Source organism: Lytechinus pictus, chromosome 2, assembly GCF_037042905.1.
Source record: "Lytechinus pictus isolate F3 Inbred chromosome 2, Lp3.0, whole genome shotgun sequence".
Lineage (NCBI taxonomy): Eukaryota > Metazoa > Echinodermata > Echinoidea > Temnopleuroida > Toxopneustidae > Lytechinus > Lytechinus pictus.
The window spans coordinates 55,321,592-55,341,364 of NC_087246.1; the positions used below are offsets into that span (position 1 = coordinate 55,321,592).

Genomic DNA, 19,773 nt, shown 5'->3' on the forward strand with positions numbered 1-19,773 from the left:
TGATGACAAAGCAATGTGATGAAGGGGCATGGCATACTCATTTGTTTAATATCAAATTGATCAAGATAGCACAAATATTTTATAAGATACATTAAATTTTATTGATGTTTGGCAAGTGTCAACTTTTCTTTGAATTTCCTGGGTGTATGTATGTAAACTTCTGGCCTCGACTGTATCTCTAAAGCACTTAAAGACGTTGTTCCAATGTGTGACAGGTCCTTTAGGATATCTGATGAACACTGCATGGGTGTTGATTTTTGCTCGTGTTTTTAGGTATTTCTGGATGGATGCAAACAATGAGCTGCTGAAACACCAGGTTGGGGTATTCAGGACAAACTGTATGGATTGCTTAGATAGGACTAATGTTGTACAAAGCATGCTGGCTAGGAGAGCACTTCAAGATCAAATGCAGGTTAGATCAGCAACCTTTTTTTTTATCTTTGCAGTTTTTATTCGTCACAAAAACAATCAAAATATACAAAACATATCGTTGCACTTCAATCAAACAGAACATTGATACAAACTGTGTAAGTACATAAAAAATATCCAAAATAAATTGTTCTGTACTCAGAATAATTTAAACTTGTACCCCAGTCCTGCGAAACCTTCCTGCAGGAACCTTTTTCATAAAACTTGTTTATCTTAACAAATTTGCAATAACAGTATAATAAAACTACTGATTTCAGTCAATTAGATTCACTGATTGTGAAATTTTTATAGGAACTTTGCATTTGTAATTTTAAGTCTTTTTGAAATAGTACTTAGAAAAAATACATAGGGAATTTAACCTCAAGCCTTGATAAATGCTTGTAATGTAAAGATATTTTAGTCCGTGATTTCTGTATAATTCGTACGTCCAAACTTTTCATTGTGTGATGTATTTTTGTATCATTCTTTCTTTCAGCAAATGGGAATCTTGAAACAGGGCGAAAGTTTGGATAATCACTATAATTCTGCATTTGAGTCAACATTTAAAAACAGTAAGTATATCATTCAACTACCATAGGATATTGCTTTAACTTTAAGTAGGATATTTATTAATTTTTTTCGAAAAAGTGATATGTTTACTTTAAGGAACTGCCCATTTATTGAAAAAACAGTAAATGTCGTAATTTAATAATAATAATCTGCTTTTATATAGCGCTTAATACATCAGAACGACGTGTCTAAGCGCTTTACAGATATATTATTATCCCGGTCATCGGATTCAGTCAGTCATTCCCGCACACAATGTATGCACATCCTCCGCTCCCTGGGGAGTATTCCAGTCAGCCGCCAGTGAAGCGCACACAGTACTGGACAAGCTTCAATGACTTTCACTTCCTACCGGGTACCCATTTAGCACCTGGGTCGAGAGTAGCAAAGTGTGGATTAATTTACTGGACTGGCCACCAGCCAGACCAAGAACTAGACGCAAAAATCATACCTGGTATTTTCTTTTCACTTATCTCAGTGAGCTCCTAATATTAAAATTGCCCACTCAGTCCTATAGGCTTTGTAGTTCACATAAACACCATTCTCCCCAGTGTAAGACAAAGATTACACAAGGCGACCGTCCCTTTGTTAAGGCTGCACCCAAACTCTGGAATAGTCTGCTCCTCAATAAGAGGAAGGGAGTTTAGATGACCTGGGGGCCGTTTCATAAAGCTGCTCTGAAGAGCAACTTTAAGAACGACTGGTGGACCTTTCTTACACTCTAAACCATCGCCAATGAACATTTTGGTATTTACCATTTACCACAGCTTTATGAAACACCCACCAGGCATGGTTGCTCAGTGGTAGAGTGTCCACCTCAAGAATGGGAGGTCATGGGTTTGATCCCTGGCCGAGTCATACCAAAGACTTATAAAAAATGGGACCTTCTGCCTTCTTGCTAGGCGCTCAGCATGTAGATTGGAGAAGGGTAATAATAACATATTATGTTGTGCAGGGCCCGCTGGTAGAGCAGTTTCCTAACTGAAGTGGCTACCCTGGGTAAATAAAACGTTATTATTAATTTGAAATGCAACATCTTTCACTATGTCCAAACCAAACTGAAAACTAACTCTTTTCCAAGAGTTTTCAATTAATTAGTCACTTTTGATTTAATGCATTTTGTAGAGATAATATGCTTCCCTTATTCTCTTTTATTTGTGGCTTAATTACACATTTATTTTTTAACTTAATAATTGCTGTTTCCTGTTTACTTGCTTGTGTTGTAATGTGCACTTTAGTATATCCATATAGAAATTGTGCAATATAAGTTTCCAATGTTTATTATACCATCCAGCGTGGGCAGACAATGCAGATGCGTGTTCCAAACAGTATGCCGGTACAGGAGCTCTCAAAACAGACTTCACAAGGTAAGCTATCAGGGGGGTGTTTCACAAAGATTTAAGTATGACTTAGAATTGCACTTAAATGCCTAGTGCATGCGTTATAAAAGGCATGACCGCATTGGTCAGATTATGCCAAGAGGGCACGCACTACTGCTTATTAATCAATGAGACTGCGTGTTGCATATCATATAAAAACCATCGCCATTTAAGTGCGACTTTAACACCCACCCCACCCCCCCCCCCCGATTCACTCAATTATCTTGGCTTTAATACAGAGGCCATCCCTTTTCTTGTAGGTGTAAGGTAAACATCTCAGGAAGGTTTCTTGATGCAATCCTATCGTTGATTTTGACTGACAATGGTTGCAACGGGCCAATCAGATGCAAGAATATCTTGTAGCTTGTAACATTTGTCAGTGAACATGACTGAAATTTTTTTTTCATAAAACCCTCCACCTGAAATCATATTTGAAGACAAATCCCTCTCAGATGTATCAAACTTGTTATGTGGAGATTTGGTTAGTTGTTTTATTAGAGAGGCAAAGGGTTCCCAGCCCATCAGGGAAATCAGGGAAAATTATTTCAATTTTTTCCAGTTGGGGAAAAATTGGGGATTTGATAAAAAATTACCTCAAATCAGGGAAAAATGCCTCAAATGAGGGAAAAATCAAGGAATTTGATTGGCCCAAAAGTTGAAAGCACTGTAGTCAGTCAGACTGTCATATTTTGTTGCATATCAAAACAACATCCATGGAATGACTGGTTATGGTGTTACTAATTAGTTTTACATTATTGTTTTTATACTGAAAGTACAAGTGATTCACTGCAACAACTAAGAAAACTTGCAAAACTGGAAATGGGTTTAAATAATTATCAGGGAATTTTTAAACTTTGTCAGAAAAATCAGGGAATTTTTTTTCTTAAAAAGCTGGGAACCCTGTAGAGAGGCTATATACTTTCATCATGATTGATATGTGAATTAATATCTTTCCTCAAGTCAACTGTAGTATCTGTATTGGAATGGCCATCACCCTAATGGAACTCAGAAAACAATAAGTGTACTTTTCATATGACCTTGAAAGAATTATAACTTCCAATGTTGTTAGAGGCAAAAATGTATGTCTCTGATTGGTGATCAAACATATTATTTCTGAGTTGTTTCTTATTAATTTACCATTTTATGTGTAGTTACCAAGAATTAAATTGAATTTCAAATGTAATTTCTTTCTCCCTTTTTTTTTAGAACTGGAAAGAGGACAAAACTAGGATTGATGAAAGATGGTCTGAACTCCATGATTCGTTACTACATGAACAACTTTGTAGATGGTTTTAGACAGGTAAGAGAATCAGTTCTTTTAAAATCATGTTATTGATATGACTACAGTGCCAGTTACCATGTATTAAATATATTCTCACATGTTTCAGACTGGAACAAAGGTTGTTCTAAAGACAGGAATGTATGTAATTATTTTGTATCCAATGGTATAGATGGCAAATGCATGAAAAATGAATGAAATACATTACTGTAATTAGAATCACCAAACAAATCAAACCATTTGTCTAGTAGATCATTCCAGTATGTAGAGATAAATGACACCCTGTAATGTTGGAGAAATTATAAATATACATTTCTGCATTTAGAATCATGTAATTAATTTAAAAAACATTTCCTTTAAGATTTGTCAAGTTTGTAGAGGGTAAAAACAATAGTCATGTAATGGCTACTGACCCTCTAGTTCTGTGTTGATTTTGCTAAGATAATGTATCTTAAGTGTGATCTGAATTGTCTGATATAGGCCCGTATTCTGAACTCGGGTTTAAATTAAACCCTGGTTTAAAGTTGTGGTTTAACTACGGAGAGCCAATTGGGTTACAAATCCCTTACAGTACAAATCCAATATATTGACTCATATGACACCCAAATTGTTCACAATTGTCTGGGAATGATAAATTAAGTATTTCGAAGTATTTTTTCTTCACTATCAAAGCAAAATATTAAACATAAGAAATATACAATAGACACAGAATTTTTGAATTTTTGGCTCCCCATAACTTCAGCACAGAGTTAGACCGTGGTCTAATAAAGTTAAACTTGACTTCACAATACGGCCCCATAGTGTTTAATTCCTTTCTTGATGATTTTTATGCTTTCTTGAAGCCTTATCAATTCACAGCCAGTACTTGTATACAATATACTGGTTTGTTTGGTCTCGTGATATTGTAAGATAATTAGAAAAGACCGTCTACGACCAACCAATTACATGTACCTGGTTTGTTCTCCTAAGGACAAGTTTCCGCCAGTGACCCCCTTGTATTGTCTTAAATGGCCTTTGTAATGTCTTGCATCCTTTGAATATCAGTATCCATTTATGATGATTAAAATATGAAATTCCAGCTTATGTATCACTAAAAAAGAAACAAGTTCTTACATCCAACAAAAAGTGTTCATATAAATGACTTATTGGCAAAATGAGCATTACATTTTGAAGAAAAAAAAGGGTCTTTTTCTTTAAAGAATAATAATTTGTATGCTTGTTTGTACTTATCTGATTTGCAGCATAAGATTTCATTATTTGATAACAATATTTTTTCTGAATATTAAGTCAGAACTAAAAGGGGTGACAATTTTTCATTTCAAAGACTTTCTCTCAAAACTATTACAGTGACTTTCATAACTTAAGTTATATCACACATGTTATTTTTAGTTCTGTATTGTTTTAATTTTCCGTAAAGACCAAATTTATTATATCATTCAAAGTGTTTTTTTTCCTTCCCAGGATTCCACAGACCTGTTGCTAGGCAACTACGTTGTGGAGGAGAATGAGGGTGTGTCACGTCCATCTCCAATAAGAAAGAGCAAGGATGCCAAGTTCATGCTGGTGAGTGTTTAGTACAAATTCTTTGATCCACAAAAAAAATATTCATCTAACTAGCTACCTGAGAGTATAAATGATGTGTGCTGAAACCACTTTAATATAACACACAATTTTCTTTCTGGCTTTTTTGCCAAGTTTCACGCAATTCATTTTGTTTAGATTCTGAGGATCATGTTTTTAAGTAGTGAAGCATGTAATCTATAGGTATTTGGCCTTTTAATGTGAAAGTGAATGATATAAGTGTGTTATAGATAAACATTTCATCAAGAGATCAACCATAATATTGTCAGTTAGAGGCAAGTTTGATATAAGTTGGATATGAATTCATGCACATATTTGATTAAGTGCAGGGCAATACACACACTTTATTGATGTAAATGTTACTTTTGTATGTATGGGAATAAAGGAATATTGCCTGTCAATGTGTTAAATGCATTATTTAATAGTACTACATGCAATTTCATTCTGTTTACAGTTACCTGCTATCGCCATGGTAGCATTCTCCATGCTCCTCATAAGCATGCTCATTCCATCTGGTAAGTCAAAGACTGTCTTTGTTTATTATCAGTGTCAAGTGAGGTCAAATTGATTCATTAATATATTAATTTCCCTTTCTATGGCATTATCACATTGAATGTTTCCTGTACTTAATTCTAGAGGTGTATATTTCGTGAAGTTGGGCTGAACAAGTTTGTTTCCATATTCAGTATGCCATTCAGAGGATGCTGACATAACACCTTTACCTTGCAGATTCAGAGTGCTGCACACACAGCTCCTCATGTAATAATAAGAAATTTAAGTTTGTGGTGTATATTTGTAGTGAAGTGTTATGAAGAATACTTGAGGAAGCACTACTGCAGAAAGAGTACTTGATTTTGAGAATATATGACTATGATGATACAATCAAACAAATCTGATAATTTGCCAAGAAAAAAAATAAAATTTGAGTTTGTGATGCATGAAATTTTGACAGTTATGCTCATTCTCATTGTTTATTTTAAATGTTACCAAGTCATGAAACTTGTCAATTACATGTATAATATTAAAATGATGATTAGGAGGAGAAGAATTATACAAATATTAATAAAAGTGACCATATGTAGTATTAATAATTAAAATAATTCTTCAAAATATGTTAAAATAAGTAAATGCGATACATTTCTCTATTCTTTTCTTCTTTTTATCTCTCATAGCTGAACTTCATTTACAGATTGCGTACATCCTTTTCTGGTTAGCTGCTACTATCATCTGCGTTGGTTTAATGGGAGTATTTGGTATGGAGTTTGTAGATCAACCTAAGTTATCTCAAGCAAAAGTTAAGAGTGATTAAACAATTCATCCCTCACTTTCTTTGTCTGCTCTCTCTGTTTCTCTCCACTCCCCATATCTCTCCATACCCTTCTTTTTTACTCTCTTTTCTTTTTCTTTCTTTCGCCCTTTCTCTCTCTCTCTCACTAATCTTCAATTTTTTAAACTTTTCTTTTTCTTGTCAATTTACCTCTAAATCCTATTTCTTTAGTTCTTAACATGCAACAAAAAACTAGAAAAACTGGAATTTGTGTATTCTATGATGAAAGTCATTGATGCCTTTTTGGGGTATGTTCAGAATCAAAGTGACGTTTCTTAATCTTTTCCCTCATTCTCCCATTCATTTGTGCTGTTTATTTGTTTTGTTTTGTCTTTGTTTTGTCTCCCCCCTCTTTCTGTCCCTCTCTGTTTTCCTGTCTCTCATTTTCTCCCTTCTTGCCTTCTATTCCTTGTCCTCCCAACAATTTCAGGTTTGACATTTATGACCAAATAGTAAATGCCTTTAATTTATCAAAATGATTCACTTTCATGAAAAAAAAAAGCTTTCTCATTAGTCCATTATCCATGAAATAAACTTGGTACAGTCAAGATAGCAGATTTATAGGCAATGTTGACTAATGGGGCGTTGCAAGAAACTTGCCATCAATTGCAAGTCTATTTTTGTTTCCAAAATCAAGCATATGCCTCTGCAATTAATTGCAAATTTGCGATTGATAGCTAATCTGCTCCATGAAACAAGGAGTGTTATCTAATTTGCTAAAGTTAAAAGTGATCAGTCAATTGTAAAATTGCAACAGAATATTTGCTATTGATTGCAAATATTTTCTTGCAACACCCCCTTAAACTGTAATTTCTTGTATTTGGTCCAGGAAGATGTTTCACACAATGTAGAAAGCATGTTATTCAATCTTTCTTTCTGGCAAGGCAGCATAAAAACTATGAAATTAATTCTTGCATTTCTAGATAGAAGCTGTGTTGGCATTGGAATAGTTTTAGAGGCTAAGTTAATGATGAAAAATTGTCATAACACAAAAGTTATAACATAATTTGGATATATATTAGATGTTTGTATAGAAGATTTTTTTATTATTATCGCTGAATCATGAAACTTCAAATGAGGATCATTTCTACAGTAATTTGTAAAGCATAGTTGTAAGTCATTTGTCTTTGAGCAGCAATACCAGTGCTTGCCATTACATATATGTATGTGAATGCATTGAGAAATTGCATTGATTTTAACTGCAGAAAATAGAATGGTTAATGTTCTTCAGGGTCCTGTAACACAAAGGTTAGCGATTAATCGTACGCTTGATTTTCACAATTGATTGTACATTGTAGTCAATGAAATAAATCGTAGAAAAATGTTATACGATCATTGCTAAGCTTTGTGTTATGAGGTCCTGGTCTGTAAAACAGTACAGGGTCACTGTGTGATAGTCTTGGTAAATATGTCAGATTGTAATTTCAGGGTGAAATTCAGACACATAAAATGGAATAAATTTAATGTATTCATTGTGCAAATAATCATGGGCTTGCAGGCCAGGGTTTTTAGTCAGGGAGTTCGATCCCTTGTCGTCCATTCTCTTATTTCCCTCCCTGTTTTTTTTTCTTGCTTTTGAAAATTTTAGGGGGTTCGATTGAACCCTGAACCACCCCAGGCTACAGGCTTGGCTTGAAGGGAAAATTAAAAATTGTATATGATCACAGCAGACTTGGAAGAGAAAATACATATTGCAATGATTTTTTTTTCATAAAGATTATGGGGGGTAATTAATGTTTAATTTTGAATATTTATTTTTTCAAAAACAAGGTTATCTTGAAACTAAATAGGAAAAATGTTAGATTAAATTGATATCTCATATTTGTTTATCATTAGATGAATGTTCTTATGTTCATTTAAGTCTGATGTGCTTGCATTACCAAAGATGGATTCATTCCTATACTTTATTTAGTAAAAAGTCATCAAAAGAGATTTTATTATCTCATTTTCATGTGTAGTTTGGTATATTAAAACTCAAATGACTATATTCAACAATCAGGGAATTCATACATTATTTCATATTAAAGCATTCCTTCTGTCTTCATGAAAGAACTATCAACATATAGCTGTTTAGATCATTCCTATAATCTTTAGATATGTCATCTTCGTATTTTTAGCCAAGAATATTAAAACTTTGACGCTTTGCTTATTATTTGAGTATGTTTTTTTTTTTTTTAATTGCTATATTTCAAATGAAATTTGATTGAGCTATAAGCTTTTCATTATTGCCATCGTTACACTCTTATCAATTAAAGATTCATGATATAATTTCCTTGCCTTCCTCCAATGTATATCTGTATTTGTGATTTGATAACAAACTATCACCGTTTGTTCAATATATTCTAAAGACTTGTGTCTCCCTATTCTCCATATACTTTATTCAGTATACATACCATATGTGCTGAGAAATGATTTTTGTGCTCTTTTTCTTCATGAAGTGTAATGATTTACTTTGGTAGTTTTTGGGACATTATATCGTTACATTATTGGATGTCCTGTGTGTAAACTTGTTTATGGGCATCAAGAATATAAAACTCTAACAGTAAACAATACATATAAACAATGTAACAAGAATCTGTTAGTAACAAAAAACTAAATATTTTAAAGTTCCTGTCAAGAATCATGTCGCAAAATTATGATTAAGAAGCATTTGATATGTGTGCTTTAGTGTTTTGATGATGAAAAATCATCTCCTGTTTTATTTCAATCTCTGCTTCTGAGATTTGCATATTTGAATGGATTTTGCTCTGAAGAGAATGAAAATTTATTCTTGGAATGTTATAATTTCTACATACAACTTACAATTCTCACATTGTTAAATTGTAATTTAAATTCAATATATTTTTAGACAATAAAGAATAGCATTTCAAATAATTTGGTCCTCCACACTCAAATTATATTTTATCATTTCTGATTTGTAATTTATTACAAGATCTGTTTGTAGGTGATTAGTAAGTTACTAAAATACTTTGACATTAATGCACAATTTTATTTCTTTATTTGGATTTTGACATGGATTTTGTTTCATGTTGCCTTATTTTTGCAATGACTCTATGATTATCTGTAAAATCGCTTCTTGCCTATTGTCTTGTAGATATAATGCTATAAATAATTATACATTTCAAGTTTTAGCATAATGTCGCAGTTGTAAATTTGTGTTTTCTCCTTCTCATACTTCCTATTGAGGAATAAGATAAATACTTACTGGTGTACATTTCAGCAGTGAAGCTATTGTTCCGGGGGGTAGGGGGTGACCCGACATCTTGGATTTCAAGGGTCAGTACCGTATTTCAGCAATTTGTCCCGTATGACCCATCTCAGGACGCTGTTTTGTCCTGTATTTCACAATTTCGAACATATTTATGTGAGAATATTGAAGCATGCCATTTTTTCTTAATATGCACATTGTCAAAATTGGAAAAGGGTGAAATATGATATCGTTTATTGAATGGTATGTCAAAATCTATCCAAAAAAATCGAAGTCTTTTTAATTTTTTTTTTTGTGTTATAACTTCTGAAGGTTTCCATGGCGAGGAAGAATAGTGTAGAAGGTTTCACGGTACACCATGTATCTTTTTTGTTGTTGTTTTTTAAAAGATAATTTTACCCTCTATGGCATGTTGAGCCCTCTGAAAATGTTTAGCTAATGCCACAATTATTCTGATCTTGAAGTGTCCCGTATTTCGACTCGTCACCAGGGGGGGGGGTCTATTTTGTCATCTCCCTACTTGGATAGAGTGACATCACTTTTTGTGCAGATATTCTTCTACAAAACTTGAATTGCATAATAGATTTTTTTAGTTTATGTTATGGAACATTGTGTCAATTTTCTTGTACCCCTGTTATTCCATCAAGTAATGTTTGTATATTATATTATTTCAGATATTTGTATTTAAATAAGTGTTCGGTACTGCAAAATCATAAAACAGCTTGATAAATTGACATGTTTAAGCTTTTCGACATGCAATTTTACTCTGAGTGCATGTTGAAAAGCTTTAGTATGTCCGTTTTTAAGGCTATGTTTGTATTTAATTTTCTTAAAAAGAAATCACTACTCCTCCGTTCATAAGAATGTGGTATTCTGCTAGAAGTGAAGAGTATTGTAGAGTGTGACTTTACAATTGTCCTAGATTGAAAATGAAAGATTAAATGATAGATATATATTTATCATTTGTGTTAAGATGTATAATTTTTATGATAATTTATTCCCATGGTGTGGTAATTAACCGTATGTCTGTATATTTTGTTGATCTTTGATTGATAATTGTCTTATTGCTGATATGGGCATTCATTCATTTCAACAACTTAATGTTAATAATCAGATATGTTATCTATTGATTAATCTTAACTGTATGCCATGCACTTATTGTCACTGCTCTTCCACATGTCAAATATGTCTTGCATAACAAAACAAGTAACCCAAATTTGACAATTTGACCACTTTGTTCATTTTTATTGCCATGTGATGTAATTAGTCTAGCTATTTAATTGAAAACATTGAATTAATTATGATTATCAATTCATTAAAAGCACTTATTGTTCTGATCCAACAACAACAAATGATTTGTGTGGACTGTTTTGTGTAGCATTTCCATATGTGAAAAAAAGACTGTGTCGAGTGAGTAACCGCTATCCCGCCTGTTAGCATGCCACCTTTACAAAGTGATATGTAGATCAAGAAGTTAAAAGAGTGGCAAACTGAAGAAGTAGCAATTGAGCTAAATCAACAAATTTTTACAAATTTATAGGGAGATGATTAAAACACATCTACCATAGATGTGGACTTATTTTTTAAATAAACTTTTGTGGTAATGGGAATGATAATGAAGATATCAATTATGATGATGCTGATGAGTGACGTACCGTGGGTCACGGCATGGGGGGGGGGGGGATACCAGCAAAAACTTTGAGTAACTTAGCGTTCAATCGCCAGATAAACTAAGAGACATTTTAAGGACTGCCATTAAACAGATATGTATCTCACTGATCAAATAATGCGAGCTCAAAGTTCTTGATATTCAGACCTGAAGAGGGACATTTTAAGGCTTGTTTGTAGCAATTCACTGAGACCATACGTATTTCACTAACCAAATGATGCGAGCGCGAAGCGCGAGCTGAAAGTTTTGATATTCAGACCTAAAAACCCCCCGGACATTATAAGCACATTTTCGTAATCATGATACGTACCTGTCTCACAAAACAAGCAATGCGAGCGCGAGCTGACCTTTTTTTTGGTATATATTAACACCAAAGTGACCAAACGGACATTTTAAAGACTGTTTTTTAGGAATTCATGAAGAGCATACATATCTAATGCAAGCGCTTGCTATTTTTTTTTGGAAATACACATAAACACATGAAGCACTTTTTGTAGTCATAATCATAATCATGAACATGATACATATCTCACTAATCAAATATTGGGAGCGCAAAGCGCGAGCTGAAAATTTTTGAATTCTAAGGCTTGTTTGTAGCAATTTACTTACACCATGCGTATCTCACTAACCAAATAATGCGAGCGCGAAGCGCGAGCTGAAAAATGTTGATATTCAGACCAGAAAAAGGGACATTTTAAGGACTGTTTTTAGGAATTTATGAAGAGCAGACATATCTCACCAATCCACTTATGCGAACGTAAGCTCGGACTGGAAATGTTTTATATTCAGACCTTGAAAGGGGGCAATCACTTAGATATTCATGAAAAAGAAGCATATGTCACTACATGTACATAAAACAATAATAACTCGAAGTGCGAGGAAATATATTTGGTGTTTATGGACTTGAAAACGGGGTGTTATATCTCATAAATCAGAAAATGTGAGCACTAGGAATGATAAACGCTTATGCCCTAAGCAAATTATGTTTCATAAAGTTATCATAAAAAAATATTTCTTAGGTAATATAATATATACATGTATAACATATATGATATAATATAACACAATGTGATATATTAAAGAATAATTTCTTCTTCCCCACTACGTTTTTCTTTCTTTCTTTCTCCCTCTTGTTCTCCTTCCCCCTTTTTTGCCAGCCGATTGGGAGGGGGGGGTGACACGTGCCCCCCGTAGTTACGCCGATGATGATGATGATGATTACGATGATACGATGATGATGATGATATGGTGATGATGATGACGATAATGAGGATGATGACGATGAAGGTGATGATGATGACGATGAAGAAGATGATGATGATGGTGGTGATAATCTCAATGAGGTTTAGAGGTATACTGATCTTATTAAATGATGTCGATTATGGAAATGACTTCACTCTGAAAATATAGAGAAGATAAAAAGAAAGAGACACAGAGGGGGAAGGGGGAGGGGGGGGGGTGGGTGAAGGCTGACGGATTGCTACTCTTTGTTCTCTACCAAACTTAAAACGTACCCTAGTGGCATATCAAGAAAATTAGGGGCAAGCGATAAAATTGTGCGATTTCAACTAATGACGCATATGACTTATACGGCTGTTCTTCATATCAATTCTTCTTCTAAAAATTATTTCTTCACTTCTCCCTTTACCATTTATTCCCGTTTTAGCGCTATAGAAAGTGCCGTTTCTTTTCTTTTCATTATACCCCCTCCCCCACCTGTAATATAGATACATCACTGATTCTAGGTGGGCGGACTCGCTCTACGTGATGATAAATGTCCTATTAACATTAGCGTACCTACGGGGGGGGGGGGGGCAGAGGGGGGCAGAGTGCCCCCCTGATGAGTCACAACCCATGCAAGGGACGTGTGATGTATGAACTGAAGACTAACGACGCAAGCTTCATGTGCAGCCTTGTACGCATGCGCGAGAGAGAGCAAGATGGCGTAACATTAAATGGCAGACACTACTCTACATCGCTGTGCTATTATCTCATTATTATGTATCCCTTTAAGAACCACAACACGAGAATATAACAATTTGGCGACGAGGATGCAGGGATAAAAATGAGAGTATAGATTGGACTTGATTTCCAGTAAGTGACATGCATTGCGGATAGCTTTTGGAAATTAGCCGCGGATATTGTCATTGATACACTGCAGTGCAAGCAAGCATAGTGTGATCGGTCAATTGCAGCCTAGCCGTAATTTGAATGACGGATGAATGTGGCTTGTTGAAATGAACGCTTTGCAGAAGCCTCACACCGCTCATGCCAGCCTATATTGAGACTGAGTTATGTAGTGTCTACAGCCCATAGCATAGCCATACTAGGCATAACGTTGACAATTGCTGTAAATTATGCCTAGCCCTAGATGTTACTTGTTAATTACTACATTTGACTATTGACATAGCAAATTGGAGCCATGCAACTTCAAGCCCGAAGACATAGTCTCCAAAGCAGCCCAGCCCAGGCCCAGCAGCAAGAATTAGCAGCAAGCAACAGAGCCCAAGCCCAAGGACCAAGCCGAGGACCCAGCCGAGACCTCTTTTGCCAGGTTAGGCCCAGAAAGTGTTGCAGTCATTAGTCAAGTCCAGCCAAGCAAGTTTTGAGTCTGCAAGCCAGGACAAAGCTGTTGTGCCACGAAGACTCAATACAAATTCAAGCCAAGCTGCATATGTAATGAATGAAACAGAAACAAAACATCAAAGACTTAAAGACTTTTTGATGGACTTATTATGAATAATAATAAACACAGCATTTATTCATTATGAACTGTGACTTAATCTAAGACTAAAGGTAAGATTAAGACGAATTAGTCCAGGTCCAAAAATACATTATATGGTTGTAATTGCAACGTGTTGGACTAAATAATTAGTCGAAACATAGATCTGGTCTAAAGTAACAAAGTACCGTACATGCCCTGGTGAGTTGTTACACTGGTTCAATTAGGTAGTATTTAGATTTAGGTCATTAAAATAGCAATTATAGATCTAGGTCTAGAACCAACAGGACCAAGTCCAAGACTGAATTGAGATCTGATGCTACAGTAAATAACTATAAACTTAAGCTGAGTTTATGCCATAGTCATATAGCAAGTTGGTCCAGTCAACTGGTCTAAGACTATGCAAGTAGGACCAGACCTATGAAATTTAGGACCAACAAGAAGGTCCAGGTTTAAAAAAACAGGACTAGGTCTAATCAGTTGTAGGACTATAACTTAGGCCCAAAGTGTTGATCGATTATAGTCTAAGACTTAGCAATTAGGACCAGGACCCAGTGCCTATATTTGCTATGCCATTGAATAACTGCAGCCCCACGACACGGGAGTAGTCCCACATATACCAGTTGTGTGTAGTGATATAGTATTGTCAATCGTTGGACTATATATGTCGTTCTAGCTTTGTTTCAGGTATACAATAATGCTTTGTATAGGCATTATGTACTAAGAAAATAAGCTTTGCTTACGCGCAATTGCAAGATCAAAATCATATTTTATGATCAATAAGTCTTGATATACTTAGTGTTACAGCTACCTATTGTGTAGTCACAATCAAGTTAACAGCTGAATTTTGTACAACATATGAAACAAAATTATGGCAAGCCAACATATAGGTAGTGTGCCCAAACTGAGTGATGGGTACAATTTTGACGAATGGCTTGAACTCCTAGAAGCATGGTTTGATGCTAACAATATACAGGATGATGGGAAAAGAAGGGCGATATTTCTGACCAATCTTGGTAGCAAGAGCTATCACATTCTCAGAGCTCTCTTGCAGCCGAGTAAACCAATAGATCAAACATACACAGTATGCAAAACTACGCTTACGTCACACTTCGTACCAAAGCCTACCGAAATTGTTCAGCGCTATAGGTTTTACACTTGTGTGCAAAAGCAAGATGAGTCCATACCGCAATTTGTAGCAAATTTGCGCCAATTAAGCGAAGGCTGTAATTTCAAAGAATTAGATAACATGATTAGGGACCGCTTAGTAGTGGGTTGCCGGGATATCGCAATTCAACGCAAGCTGTTAAGTGAGTCATCCCTAACCTTACAACATGCACTTCAGACCGCCACAGCTATGGAGGTAGCAGACAGAGATGTTGAAAAGCTCAAGGTATTGAGTAAAGGGACCGAGTCACCTACAGTTCAGAAGATGGAGGGCAGAAGCCAGCGTAAACCATTTATGTCCTCATCGCGTAAAAATACACATCAAAGACAGAAGCAGGAAGTGCAGGAAAAGCCAAGCCAAAAGAAACAGGAAAAACCTGCCTCAAGATGTTGGAGATGTGGTTCAGGTGATCATGTTCAGGTGATCATGTCCAGTCAGCATGTAGATTTAAGGATGAGAAATGCTATCAGTGTTCTCAAGTGGGTCACACCCGCAGCCAGTGTGAGAAGATCAAGCAATACAGATCTAGAAAGAAATATGCAAACCACTTGAATGGTGAGGAAGGTGCAGAACTGATAGAAAACATGCCTAGTGGAGAACTCAGACACCTTAGGGGTGGAATGGTAAATAAGATGGCAAAGTACAGTGAACCGTTCCAGACTAGCCTAAGCCTAAATGGGATCCAAGTTAACTTAGAAATAGACACAGGAAGCCCCTGGACGATGATGTCGCAGCAGGATTTTCATAAACTGGGACATCGAGCTGATGTGAAGCAAGCAAATGTTTCCTTGAAAACATACACAGAGTCATCAGTACCAATCATTGGTGAGGCAATGGTAGAAGTCAAGTTTGATGCCAGCCAACCACCAAAGAAGTTGACACTTCTTGTAGTTGAGAAAGGTGTTGCGTTACTGGGCCGAGACTGGATGCAAGCCGCACCAGAAGGAATCTACAGATTCCTACAGAATCGCCTCAACCTTCAAACACATGTTTCTAACAATCCAGAAACCGTGCATAAGATACAAGCTACCTTACAAGACATGTTAGTGAAGCACAAGCAAGTGTTTGACTGTTCAAAAGTTGGTAAACTTGAAGGCTACCAGGCAAAGGTGCATCCTCAAGATGATGGAGATAAAGCCAGGTTCTACAAAGCTGCACCAGTCCCATATGCAATGCGCCAGAAAATTGACGAAGCCATCGATGAGCTACAGGACCAAGGCGTGATTGAGCCGGTGAAGTTTGCTGATTACGCATGTCCTATCGTAGTGGTGAAGAAACCAAATGGTAAAGTCCGCATCTGTGGCAACTATAAGTTGACAGCAAATAAAGTTCTAAGGGTGGAACGGTACCCAATTCCTTCGCTCCAGGATATGCTCCAGGACTTAGGTGGAGGTCAACAGTTCAGCAAGCTTGACCTTTCACATGCATACCACCAGATAGAACTTGATGAACAAGCAAGGAAGTACACCACAGTAAATACACACAGAGGACTTTTTCAGTACACTAGGTTACCCTTTGGTATAGCCACAGCCCCTGCGCTCTTCCAAAGAGCAATGGAGTCACTCTTAGCTGACATACCAATGTGTCGCCCGTACCTAGATGATATTATAGTTAGCGGGAAGACAGATGAAGAACACATTGCCAACTTGCAAGCTGTACTGCATTGCCTAGAGAGTAATGGACTTCGACTGAAAAGGGAAAAGTGTGAGTTCATGATGGACTCGGTGGAGTTCCTTGGCCACAAGCTGGATCAACATGGAGTTAGCCCACTCCCAGACAAGATAGAAGCCATAAAGAAGACTCCAAGACCACAGAACCAGAGTCAACTACAGGCATACCTAGGACTTCTTGGCTACTATCGGAAGTTTATACCAAATTTGACCAAAGAGATCGCCCCACTAATAACACTGTTGAAGGCAGAGTATGCTTCAGTGCCAAAGAAGCAGGGAGACCGGAAAAAAGCAGATCCAAACCTGAAGTGGGGAGGAGACCAAGAAAGAGCCTTCCAGAAGTCAAAGGAACTGGTTCAGAGTGACACAGTGTTGACACACTACGACCCCAGTAAGCCTTTGTTGTTGCAATGTGATGCAAGCCCCTATGGTGATAATGGTCTAGGTGTAGTCCTCAGCCATGTAGGAACAGACGGTCTAGAGCAGCCCATTTCTTTCGCATCACGTACGCTCACTAGAAGTGAAGCAAATTACGCCCAATATGAAAAAGAAGGACTCTCTGTCATTTTCGGTGTAAAGAAATTTCACAAGTACCTGTACGGAAGACGATTTACAATCGTCACAGACCACAAGCCGCTGTTAGGCATATTCGGTGACACCAAACCTGCAAGCCCCATGGCCTCTGCAAGGTTAGCCAGGTGGCACATGATCCTCTCAGCCTACGAATATGACATCATATACAAGGAAGGTAAACAGCACCAGAATGCAGACGCCCTATCACGCCTACCCTTGGCAGATGATCAAACAGTGTGGTCGCATCAGAGTCTTGCAGAGCTGGATGAGCAGCCTCCAGTTCAAATCAATATGCTGGATATTGACACAAGGCCAGTTGAAGCCGATGAAGTCAGAAGAATCACCAAAAGGGATCCTGTTCTCGCAAGAGTAAAAGCCTATGTGATGAATGGATGGCCAAACCCCAAGAACGTTCCACCAGAGCTCAAAGCCTTTGCGCAGAAGAAGGAGGAACTCTCAATTGAGAATGACATCATATTATGGGGGCATAGAGTGGTCATTCCAGACAACAAGCAGATGAGACAAAGAATCCTTGATGAACTTCATGGGACTCATCCAGGCATAGTCAAGATGAAAGCACTTGCACGATCCTTTGTATGGTGGCCAGGCATCGACAAAATGTTGGAAGAGAAGGTGAAGACCTGTACAACTTGTCAGGAGCACCAGCGAAGCCCACCACCTGCCCCTATCCACCCATGGGAGTTCCCAGAACGACCCTGGAGTAGGATCCACATCGATTACGCCTACATCGATAACCAGAACGTGCTGATTGTTGTTGACGCATACACCAAGTGGATTGAAGCTATTAGAGTAGCACACGCCACTGCAGCTGCTACAGTCACTGCCATGCGACGCCTGTTTGCAACGTATGGTATTCCAGAAACAGTCGTAAGTGACAACGGCACCCAGTTTGTCTCTGAAGACTTTTCGAACTTCCTGTTCAACAACAATGTAGAACATGTGCAAACAGCCCCAAAACACCCTTCCAGCAATGGCCTTGCGGAAAGGGCTGTGCAAACCTTGAAAAGTGGAGTTAAGAAAACCAGTGGAACATCATTGGAGATGCGCATCCAAGTATTCCTAATGACCTATCGGATAACTCCACAAGGAACTACCATGAAAACACCAAGTGAACTAATGTTCAAAAGGAGGATCAGAAGTAGAATGGATCATGTCCGTCCGAACCTGCACAAGTCGGTTCAGAAGCAGCAATCTGCAATGAAACAGGCGGCAGACAAGCGCTCAAAGATGAGACAGTTCAAATTGAATGATACTGTCCTAGTGAAGAACTTTGCAGCCGGACCAACTTGGCTCAGAGGAATAGTAACCGAAACACTCAATGAAGTCATGTACGTGATAGAGTTACAGGATGGTAGAGAGGTACGCCGCCATGTGGATCACATTAGACTTTACACTCTATCGCATGGAAATGATCATGACAAGGAAGAAATGCCTGATCAGAACACCAATCTACAACCAGAGATTCTGATTCAACAGACGCAGTATCCAAGCCAGACAACAGAAAATCCCAATATGGCACCTAGTACTAGCGAATCCTTAATTTCAAACACTGAACAGAGTATCGCTGATACTACAGCCATGTCACAGCAGGTCCAAACAGAGTCACTAAGTGATTCTGATGGAGCTGTCATGCCAAACATGCCAAATTCTAAAGTTATGTCAGAAAGACGAATGTCCAACCGGAAGTCAAAGACACCCTCAAAGTTAAGAGATTTCATAGTATATCATTAAAGCTATACACGAGAGCAGCTAAAAAAAAAAAAAAAAAAAAAAAGGGAAAAGCTGTTAACATGATTGTAAATAGTTGTTGGATATACAGTTAGGTGAAACACTTATAGCCACGTTAGAAGGCTTCTAGTTTGTAAATCCAACAACAAAGAGGTATGTTATAAATTGGTAATTCAATTTGATAGTTGAATGATAAAAATAAAAAAATAGAGGGTGGAGAGAAGAATGAAGTTCTATAGGTAGAGAGAAAAAGTGTTACCTTTAAATTTGATATGGAGGAAAATAATGACAATCACAAGTGTTGTAATCTTGAAAGTTTGTTTATTGGAGAAATATGAAAAGCACATAACTCGCATTGTATATAGTAAACTAGTCTGAGATTTAGATTTTAGCCGTTATATGAGTCGTGAAAATTGTATTTGGAGTCATTCACGAGATATTATTTATTGATGCAAACACATTTATGCAAACTT

At 36.8% G+C, this 19,773-nt stretch overlaps 3 protein-coding genes across 3 annotated transcripts in view; all 3 read left to right on the top strand.

The window, feature by feature from the left end:
• The window catches only part of LOC129253940 (phosphatidylinositol-3-phosphatase SAC1-B-like), a 33,345-nt gene extending 22,244 nt beyond the window's left edge, over positions 1–11,101 (top strand). The window contains exons 14-20 of the mRNA XM_064095202.1: positions 274–412; positions 905–980; positions 2,270–2,342; positions 3,561–3,654; positions 5,095–5,196; positions 5,669–5,729; positions 6,387–11,101. Of these exons, the coding sequence (XP_063951272.1) occupies positions 274–412; positions 905–980; positions 2,270–2,342; positions 3,561–3,654; positions 5,095–5,196; positions 5,669–5,729; positions 6,387–6,523 (682 nt within the window). The 3' untranslated portion in view covers positions 6,524–11,101. The remainder of the gene's footprint in view (positions 1–273; positions 413–904; positions 981–2,269; positions 2,343–3,560; positions 3,655–5,094; positions 5,197–5,668; positions 5,730–6,386) is intronic.
• Positions 11,102–15,011: 3,910 nt separating this feature from the next.
• On the top strand, positions 15,012–15,860 carry LOC135153243 (uncharacterized). Its single transcript, XM_064095695.1, has one exon. The coding sequence runs from the start codon at positions 15,012–15,014 to the stop codon at positions 15,858–15,860; it is 849 nt and encodes a 282-aa protein (XP_063951765.1).
• A 32-nt stretch (positions 15,861–15,892) lies between these two features.
• On the top strand, positions 15,893–19,303 carry LOC129282184 (uncharacterized protein K02A2.6-like). The gene has a single exon (XM_054918109.2). The coding sequence runs from the start codon at positions 15,893–15,895 to the stop codon at positions 19,301–19,303; it is 3,411 nt and encodes a 1,136-aa protein (XP_054774084.2).
• The last annotated feature ends 470 nt before the right edge of the window (positions 19,304–19,773 follow it).

Bases quoted from the DNA above. Each gene is read 5' to 3' on its own strand.
- LOC135153243 (XM_064095695.1), top strand. From the start codon at position 15,012: ATGGCAAGCCAACATATAGGTAGTGTGCCCAAACTGAGTGATGGGTAC.
- LOC129282184 (XM_054918109.2), top strand. From the start codon at position 15,893: ATGCCTAGTGGAGAACTCAGACACCTTAGGGGTGGAATGGTAAATAAG.